At 39.4% G+C, this 10,193-nt stretch overlaps 1 protein-coding gene across 1 annotated transcript; it reads right to left on the minus strand.

Annotated features, from left to right (window-relative positions):
• Positions 1-2,650: 2,650 nt before the first annotated feature.
• Positions 2,651-9,520, minus strand: faxcb (failed axon connections homolog, metaxin like GST domain containing b). Its single transcript, XM_053486975.1, has 6 exons — positions 9,133-9,520; positions 6,290-6,422; positions 5,687-5,883; positions 5,164-5,369; positions 4,931-5,047; positions 2,651-3,682 (listed from the first exon to the last, which is right to left on the minus strand). The coding sequence occupies exons 1-6, from the start codon at positions 9,243-9,245 to the stop codon at positions 3,411-3,413; spliced, it is 1,038 nt and encodes a 345-aa protein (XP_053342950.1). The 5' UTR covers positions 9,246-9,520; the 3' UTR covers positions 2,651-3,410.
• Between the last annotated feature and the right edge of the window lie 673 nt (positions 9,521-10,193).

The following is a 10,193-nucleotide window of genomic DNA, read 5'->3' on the forward strand; positions in this document are numbered from 1 at the left end:
TGTGGCCAAGCTCTAAATCTACTCAACTACAACTAACTAGTTTCCAGTTATTGCATCGGAGCATGATTTGCATGCCAGGTCTCACTTGTATCAGTTCCCAGATGTTGCCTGTATATCCAGATGTTTTCAGGCAAAGAAAAAAATCTCCCACTATATCCCAATATCCCAGTTCCTTCGGGATATACATATATGTCTTTATATATATATTCATAAAAATTGTTATGTAGTTATTTTTTATTTTTCAACTATGATAGTATAATATTTTAAATACTGGTCAATAAATATAACAAGGTCATGGATGTAGAAATACTGTTTTGCCAATGGATTGTAACTTCAAGTTTGGGACACATTTGGTGTTCTTTGGTGTTCTCTAATTTTATTTGTCAAGAAGTGTTGATTTATTATTTAATCAACATCATATGAGAGGCAGTGCTGTTGTACTGAATATGCTGGGCGCATCACTATTTATTATCAACAGATTATTATTATTTTTTTATTTATGCAGATATTTTGCCTGATCTACACATATCCTTCTGCAAGTGGAGGAGACTAAGACTGAGTTTGCGACCGACCGTTAGTGTACTTAACAGGGGTAAAAGTAGTTTTAACTTCTTAATGGTACTGTGTCCAACAGTCTTTTTGCAGCCTTTGAAGTCCCTGGGTTTCATCAACTTGCTTGTATGACACTCTTATGCGTTTTTGGTTTCCGCCACACAACTCTGCTCAGTAGAACTTCAAAGACCCCAAGCTACACTCCCTGCCTTCGTTTTATAGAACAGGGAGAAGGCCCAAGACCCATTAACGATGATAATCCCCCAGCAGTACCCGTTTCCAGCGGCCCCGCCCCTTGACACACCTATTTCCACACATGCTGGTGACCGATGCACATATCGGATTTAAGTCACACTAGGCCGCTCCAAAACTTTTATTTGCCTGTTTTTTTTTTAGCTTTTCAGCCAGACATTCTCCTTCAGGATTTTCTGGTAGAGGGCAGAATCAATGGTTCCATCAATTATGGCACGTTGTCCAGGTCCTGAAGCTGCAAAGCAGCCCCAGAACATCACACTGCCACCACCATGTTTGACTGTTGGCATGATGTTCTTTTGAAATGCGGTGTTAGTTTAACACCAGATGTAATGGGACGCACACTTCCCAAAAAAATTTACTTTCATATGCTTTGTCCAATATATCACCACTTGTGAAAAGTCTCTCGTCGAATTAGATTACTCATCAGAATTAAATGCTCTGACAGTAGCATGAGATGTACAGAAGTTCAAATTTCTATGAATGTACTCTTTCTAATCTAAGCAATAATATTTCTATAATAAAGGATATTTCACAGGGACACAAGCGAATTTTGTTTGTAATACCTGACCTGATTAAGGAGGGAAGAGAAGAGCTGTAAATGTTTTCTTACACAAGAACATCTCACTACAAGCATTTTAATGCACAGTGGCCCCTGGCATACTGTGTATATGACAAAATAACATAAGTGTAATGGTAAAAAAAAAAAAAAAAAAGGTAAACATTATAGTTTAACATTATAGCGCTGCTATAATTTACCGTGCCTCTTTTAAAGATGGTGATCATAGAAATCCTACTATTATGTTTTTTATGACCGTTTAAGGACATAGAACAAGCAATCCAGTGTGAATTGATTTACTTGCAATGTACATAATGTGCATTTGGAACTAGACACAGCAAGGAAGACATTTGAAATCTTCTTCCTATTATCATTAGTGTTTATTAATATAGTTATTATTATTACAAATGTTGTGACTTTGATTTAAATCAGTACAATATAAACTGTTGTGTTTCCATCATCTACTCTTAAGCACCAGCCAAACCAGCCAAAGAGAAAGACTTCAATACAATCTACACATTGGTGCACTTCTTATCAGCATCTTGAAGATGTGCGAAAAAAAAAAAGATTCAGCCAAATAATTATAATAATAATAATAATCCATCTATCTACGAAGTATCTGTAGTCCAACTACGGACTGTGGAGGCAACTTGTGATTCCCATTGTTTTTATTTTATTACCCATTTCACGACAGTTGTAGGACCACCAGTCAACACACACACACACACACACACACACTCTTAACGGCAAATAGTCCAATTTGCATGTCTTTGGACTGTGGGAGGAAACCGGAGTACCTGGAGGAAAAACCACCAAACATGGGGAGAACATGCAAACTCCACACACAGACCTGAGGCAGGAATCGAACCTTCATTAAATATTACATTTATGTTTCATGTTTCCAGTCCAGAGTCTATATAACAAGTTATGCAGCATGAAAGCTGATGATTAGACACTGTTTCTCAAGCTGCTCCTTGACATATGAAAGCAGTTAGCATGATGTGCAGCTAACGTGCCTAGCAAAATAAGTAACCTGTATCTATAATCCTGGAACAAAATTGTAGCAAAATTTTTCTTATGGTACTTGAAATATTATAAACCTCGTACTTTCTGCTTTAATTAAAATAATAATAATTTCTAGGTTCTCAGGTTTATTGTTCAAGGCACTGCCTTCATATATCAGGAGCGGACTTGCTAATGCTAACCTGAGGTGATTTCTGGTAAGCTGGCAAAGCATAAACAATAAATTATTTTTTTTATTTTTATTTTTTTTAAATCACATAAAAGAAAATTTTGCATCTCAATTTCGAATGTACACTGAATTTGAAGTGAAAATTGAGCTGCAAACGTATTTTTTTTTGTGTAAAAAGAATTAAATATGAAGCGACGATGTACAAGACAGTACATTTTGTACTGATGAAGCAGAATGTGAGGAGAACGAGTGACATCTAGTGGTTATGAAAAGGAACTGCAATGCTGAGTAATGACAGTAAATGCCTCTTTCTCTCTGTATGTATGTTTGTTAGAATAATGATTGAAGTTTATATAACTGCACCTCAAAATCTTTTCTGTCTATTATCTATCTATCACAGCTATATGTAGGGTAATAACAGACAGGACAGACATTTGTACAATAAATAAATAAAAATAAATACATTTAAAAAGACATACATTTATACATATTCACTTCTAATAAATAACCCATTTTAGGATAAAATCATTTAATCACTGGCAGAAAAGGTCTGTGACTTAACGAGGATGTGCAGCATCTCATTCCACGCTCAGGGAAATCCTGGTGCGCGCACACACATACAGTTAAAACCACTGTGTTTGAGCGCCAGGCTGCCGGTATAGTGATCTACAAGGTCACCTTTTGTATTTTGGTTATTTCCTCAGCCTTCACAAAAGATTTTCAACCCTGATGCTTTGAGTAAAAAAAACATTTTGACATGCATAACACACATACACACGCACACCTCTGCCCCGAATTATGTGTCCTGAACTCTTAGCATGAAAAGAAATCCCGCTCCACTTAAATGACCATCTTTCAGGCTTTGACCTTTAGCTCAGTGTCCGACTGGTCCATCTCGATGTCCGAGTCGAAGAGTGAGCGTCCGGAGCGGTCTGTGTCCGGTGAACGTTTGTGTGAAAGAGTCTGCCTGTCCATCTCGTCCAGCGTGTCGGCGCAGAAGAACGTGCTGCGTTGTGTGTGAACGTCCATGCACGCCTCTAAACAAGTATCCTCATAATCGAGCACCCACTCGGGCCAGAACTCACGCCGGATCCGCTCGCAGTATCGCGCCAGGTTCGGGAGCTCGCCTGAGAACAGGGAACATAAGTGTTAAACCCTGAGAACCTCACCTTTAAAACGAACTGATGATGCTCAGCTCATGTAAAGTCTAATCTTGACATTAAAGACCTCTATATAGCAGACCTGGTGTCAAAAAAGCTTTTCCACTGTTCAAATGTTTTACTCCGAGTCTCATAAACATACTTTTCTTAAAGTCTTCTTTAAATGTCAATTGGTTTTACACCTTCTTCCCCAAAGGTCCCTTTTTAATTTGAACCCCCTATATTAAAATGTTTGCGATGTGTTTAATGATTCCGGTGGTAATTTGCTGACTGTAATGGTTTGCCAACGCAGTGAGACGTAATTGCTGCAACAGTTACACTCACTGACTCATCGTCTATACCGCTTTATCCTGTATTTAGAGTCGCGGGGGCCTGGAGCCTATCCCAGGAGGATTAGGGAACGAGGTGGGGTACACCCTAAAACAGGGTGCCAATCCATCGCAGGGCACACATACACTCACTTACACACTTATTTACAATTTGCGAACACCAGTTAGCCTAATCTGCAGGTCTTTGGACTGTGGGAGGAAACCGGAGTACCCGGAGGAAACCCACCAAGCATGGGGAAAACATGCAAACTCCATGCATGGGAATCGAGCCTGGCCGGGAATCGAACTCGTACCCTGGAGATGCAAGGCGAAAGTGCTAACCACTACATCACCGTGCCGCCTACAACAGTTACAATGGCCTTGAAAAACAAATCAATCTTTGTTTCTCTGCCAATTTTTCCAGAGAAGTTCAATGTTATATTAATGAAGAGTTCCAGAATGTAATATGTCTCCTTAGATTAATTAGAGACTTAGTTCGGCTAGTTAGTAGCTTAAACAGATTAAAGTACTAAAGCAGTGCCGCATCACTCTGTTTGGATAGAAATAAAATAAGGGGTTAAATCCCACCGCTCCAGTATCATCAGGTAGTTGAATGAAATAGTGGGTAATCTGCTTGTTGGCAACATTTCAGTTAGCTAATGGAATTATAACAGATCGATTGTTGGAAATTTTATTAGTGGAGCTGGGAGATAATGATAGCATGATCCGACGTGACACCAAATCCTGATTCCTGATGTTACTTATAAGTTCCTTAACAACAACAACAACATTAAAACAATTCAATGTAAATGGTAACAATTTATTGTGCTGCAAGTTGCTTTCGAAATAACATTACATATTTTTGATATAGCGAAATTGTATTAATTAAAGTGTGTGCATTGTGAACCTTTAATGAGTTGCTCTGGTCTGGATCCCGGTAACGTCCACATAACCTGAGCAAGATGTCCAAACACTGCTGCGTCCACGCTTGACACCTTAGAGCCCATCATGTACTCTTTATCACCTAACAGACCCACAAACACTTTTTTTTGCAACAACACACTTAATACACACACTTGCTATAGATGAAAGTATCTTCATTCAACACACACAAACGCACACTCTCAGCATGTGTCTCACCCAGCAGCGTAGACAGAGTGCGCAGGTCTCTCTCTAGCAGCGTGTGGATAAGCTGGGTGTTGAAGCGGCCAAGGCCATGGCAGTACATCTCCCTTTTCACCAGGCTGCCATTCAGCTCACACACACTCCACTGCAGCAGCTCACACACACCCAGCCTGCGGCGAGTCTCCTCAACGTTCTCCACCCACTGACAGTACGCTATTGTCCTGCTCAGACAGACAGACAGACAGAAGGGGCATTTAGAGTCTGAGTCATTCAGCTTGGAAGACACAATCCAGCTTTCCTTACAGAGAGTTCCATTAGAGATATTTATAGCCCTACAACTCATACATACACCATCTACAAACACACAGGAACAGACTAGAACCATAAATAACTGAATCAATAGAAGAAGATGTGTAGAATCCGGTTGAAGGAGAGAGCGGAGAAAGTGAAAGATGTTTGAGAGAGAGCGACGAACCATCTTTCACAGGAACTGAATGTGACTCTCTTTGTCAGCTGCAGTGTAAAACACCGTACTCACCAGTGTAAATGTTCCTCCACCATTTTAGTAATGGTGTGAGTGATGGCGCTGTCCTCCGCACTCAGACCCCTATTGAGACTCACACCGAGCTTCTTCTCCAGAAACTCGATGATAAACTCCGTCCCAGACACACACTCATGGTTGTACTTGATCCACGGCATTGTGCCCTGAGCTGAGAGGCGGCCGTCGAAGTAAGTCTGTGCAGAGATGAGGAAGAGGAAATATGAGTTTATACTGAAATGTTGCACCAGATATACGAGCGGAGTGTGACTTTAATGCTCACAAACTATACAAAAGCTGTTTTTAGACAAACATAATTCCCTGAAAAAGTATTGGAACGGCAAGGCCAAAATCTCTCACCAAAAAAAAATAAAATAATCGATGGATTCAAACAAAAAGCGGCCGTGTTCTAAATCGTTTAACACATCTAGATGGAAACATCAGAAGGCGAAAGATGGAATTCTAATCTATAGTAATATTTCATATTTTGATTTAACAATCATCTTCGATGTATAGCAATGCTATGGCTGTTCTAATACTTTTGAAGAAAAGTAATTATTCCAAACACTCTAATAACATCGAGGTCTGTGTACGAGTGTGTACCTGATAGGGAAGGTCCACCATCCTCAGGTAGGTCTCTAACTTCAAGCAGAACGGATAAACACTCGGAGCGTGAACTGGTCTGGAGAACAGGTGGAGGATGATGGCGTCTGTGGAGTCGAGTTCCTGCTCTTTCCTGCAAAATGCACTCTGTGTTAGACTAGTTTTACATGAGGGCTGGGGTAATGTAATTATTACTGGAGGGTTTTTGAGATTTTAAGGCTTTTTCTGTGGTTGGTGTCATGATAAAATGGCCAGTGAGTGCAGATACAAGAAAGGTGGACCTAATCGGGAAATAAACCCAAGTGTATTGGACATCAACATTATGTATTCAGAGTATCAGGTTTGTCTTTTATGTTATTTTCTTGGAGAAAGGTGTCGTCATGCGTCACCAGTACTTCTTGTTTCTCTTTCTTCAATCATGGAAAAAGCCCACTCCCTTTTGTCCTTGTTCCCAAAATGAGTTTGAATACAATCCAAATTATTTATACAGTGTGGTAATAAATCTTCATGTTCTAGCAGGATCTTGAAACTTGTTCAACTTTATCAAAGATAAACACGATAAAAAAATCTTTTCATTTTTAGGAATGATTTTAATTGTTAGACTGTATTCTGTCTAGACTGTAGACTGTATCCTTCACTTAATGAGAAAAGGACTTTATAATAAATCTGGGTTACATTATGTTACATTATCACATTTAGTTTTGCTAGGTAGATAACTATTAGTTAGTTATTTTTTTGTTAGTTTATGAGACATCCTCAGTCTTGAGGTGTAGTTTTGAAGGACCCAGTGCCAATGTGGGTGGTAATGAAAATGGACAAAGCACCAGCATAGGGATGTAAAGGGTAATCTAGTTATGCTTATGATAACGAGGTTATACATACTAGAGCAGCATATTTTGGTCATTTTAGTTATTTTAAAATCACCTGAAGGAAAATAAATGATCAACCATGTGATATCACAGACATGGTCTTCGTCATGACTGCTACTATAACACCAGTAAAAATGTTATTTGGGAAGTATTTAAACATTCTCATAAATGAAAACATCAAACTGTACTTTCTGTTACATGGGATGATGCATGTGGTGTACTTATAACTGTCCATTAAAGCTTTTAAAGCACAGTAATGGTCCTTAGTCCAATGATGTACAGTATCTTCAATTCTTATTCAAAGTACACTATGCTTAAAATGTGTACCCTATTTATTAGCGTAATATATATATTTGCAGGCATTTGACAGGATACAATACAATTTAAAAATTGGTTGTTCAGCAGCAATCTCATTTCTTCTCTCATCTGTTCCAACCACTCATCATTTAGCATCACCAGTATTCCAATCACCAGCCTGATCATCTGTTGTCATCTGCACCTGTTTTTCACTTGTTCATGCTTTAAGTTAGGCGTTTCTCTGTGCCCGAAATGTTTCATTGGTCACTGTGTGGCTTAACAAACAAAAGACATTTCTGTGAAACTGTTCGGTTAGAGGGACTGGACTGAAAATGAGAGCAAAAAGTGCTTCAAGAAGAAAGACTAGATTTATTCCTCAAGACTAGATTAAAAATACAAGAAAGTCTAGCTCCTTAGGAAGCAATATATGAAGAAATGAAAACCTCTAGACTTTTGCACAGTACTATAACAGAAATGAAATTGTATCATTCACACTATATAATACTCCATTTTTCCTATAAAAGACACAACTTAATCTGACAATATGACTTAATCTAGTCCTAAATTATAATATATCTACTTAGTCGAGTAGAAATGTTTATGGTACAGTAACTCACAAGTTAGGCATCTTTTTGACACACCAGAATTTAGATGGTATTTCGAAAACTATTAATTTCTCAATCTCTCCAAGTGTTCTCTGAAATGTTGCACCAGATATATGAGCGGAGTGTGACTTTAATGCACATGAACTATACAAAAGTTATTTCATGAATATAATTCCCTGAAAAAGTATTGGAACGGCAAGGCCAAAATCTCTGGAAGCCAAGCCAACCCATGGGCAATTATTGGTCTGGTTAACTTTTTTTTTTTAATATTTGATTACAGATAATATAATTTACAAACTCAAAAATAACCACGCTCAGATTCAGATCCCAGTTTCTAATAGCACGACTCTCTGACTTTACATGAATACAAACCAGTATAACTGAACAGACACAAGTGTCGCTGTCCACAGTGCTGAAACCACTGCAGCCTGTTTCCTGCAGACAAACATCCCATCATTTCCTGTGGTTGTGGTTTAAGATACTAATATTTCACCTTGCAGATTCATCCTTCAAATCCAGGATTATTCTCCTTGAACTCGATCGACAGAGCTTTTATTTTACTGACCCTAATGAGCTGACCGTTGAAGAGAAAGAAGGTCAATGTAAACACCAAGCTCGGGCTCAGATGACTATGATAATGGCTTTAAAGGGCTTTTACCTGCACGGCATTTAAGAGTATTGAACAATCTAAAGATGGGGTGGTTGTTGTTTTTTCTCCAACAGGATATTATAGTTGATTTATTGTTTTATAAGTGCCATAATAAACCACTCTGGTGTCTCTAGCCTGAATCTCTCTAGTCTCATTGTAAACAAACAGGACAAACATACTGTAACCTACAGTATATAAGCATGTTTAATGGATCAGGGACTAATTAAATCCCCAAAAACAATAATGTAAGTAATAAATAACGTTTTAGCACAATATTAAGTAAGTACTATTATTTTGGTCTGCATGAAAGCACTAAGGAAAATATCTTCCTTGGATGTAAGATACCAAATAACAGCACAAATTAGTTATAATATTTAATAATAATAATAATAATAATAATAATAATAATAATAATCCTCGTACTTGATGGAGAGCAGTTCGTAGAAGAGATAAGCAGCAGCGGCGAGCAAGGCTCCCCCGCTCACATACAGGGTTTTCCTCCACCAGGAGTCGGACACCCAGGCCGCAATCATCATCCGGCCACTTTCCTGAGGAGACACGCCGACTCTCACAGCACCAAAGCCCGCGGGACAGAGTGCGACTCTCGCCCTGATCCAGCGCCACAGAGCGGGACGAGGGGAAGTCCTCGAGCCGCAGCAGCAGCACCACCATTCCCTCGCTTCCCCCTGGATTCCTTCTGAGGCTTCATCGATGAAATATATACCATAAAATCCAGGTTATAAATACCTGATGTTGGTCTTCAAGTCATGACAACAAAATATTGGCACCGCTTCGAAATCCTGTTCCTGCTTTCAACCCCAACAAAGCAGCATCAGTGCGCTGAGCCGTGGGCTGCGTCCCAAATCGCGCCCTCCTCCCTGTTCCCTAAACACTACCTGCACTGCGTAACCAAGCCAGTCTGGATACAGCTATGAGTTGTTGTTTTTTATACAAATTTATTTACAGATGAATTATCCTACAGAAATGTGTATTACTAGCGTAGTTGATGGGTAAAGAGATTGTAGAAATAGTTGAAAGGTTAAAGCTTTAATGTAATCAGTGATATTATTTCAGGTTGAAGCCAACATACTTTTGTACTGCAGTACATCAGAACTGCATGCCTAACTTAATACATCATCCATCTTCTTCTATAACGCTTTATCCTGTATTCAGGGTCAAGGGGACCTGGAGCCTATCCCAGGAGGCTTAGGGCACGAGGCAGGGTACAACCTGGACAGGGTGCCAATCCATCGCAGGGCACACACACATACACACTACGGGCCATTCGGGAACGGCAATTAGCCTAACCTGCATGTCTTTGGACTGTGGGAGGAAACCCACCAAGCACAGGGAGAACATGCACACAGACAGGAATCGAGCCTGGCCAGTCATCGAACCCGGATCCTGGAGGTGCAAGGCGACAGTGCTAACCACTACACCACCGTGCCGCCCTTATTTATACAAAGAAATAAAATTTTAATAAT

This window comes from Clarias gariepinus, chromosome 25 (assembly GCF_024256425.1).
Source record: "Clarias gariepinus isolate MV-2021 ecotype Netherlands chromosome 25, CGAR_prim_01v2, whole genome shotgun sequence".
Lineage (NCBI taxonomy): Eukaryota > Metazoa > Chordata > Actinopteri > Siluriformes > Clariidae > Clarias > Clarias gariepinus.

Coding starts and splice junctions, on each gene's coding strand:
- faxcb (XM_053486975.1), bottom strand. CDS start 9,245: ATGATGATTGCGGCCTGGGTGTCCGACTCCTGGTGGAGGAAAACCCTG. Junction 5,048..5,163: donor CACTCTGTCTACGCTGCTGG/GTGAGACACATG, acceptor TGGGTCTGTTAG/GTGATAAAGAGTACATGATG. Junction 3,683..4,930: donor ACCAGAGCAACTCATTAAAG/GTTCACAATGCA, acceptor CCCTGTTCTCAG/GCGAGCTCCCGAACCTGGCG.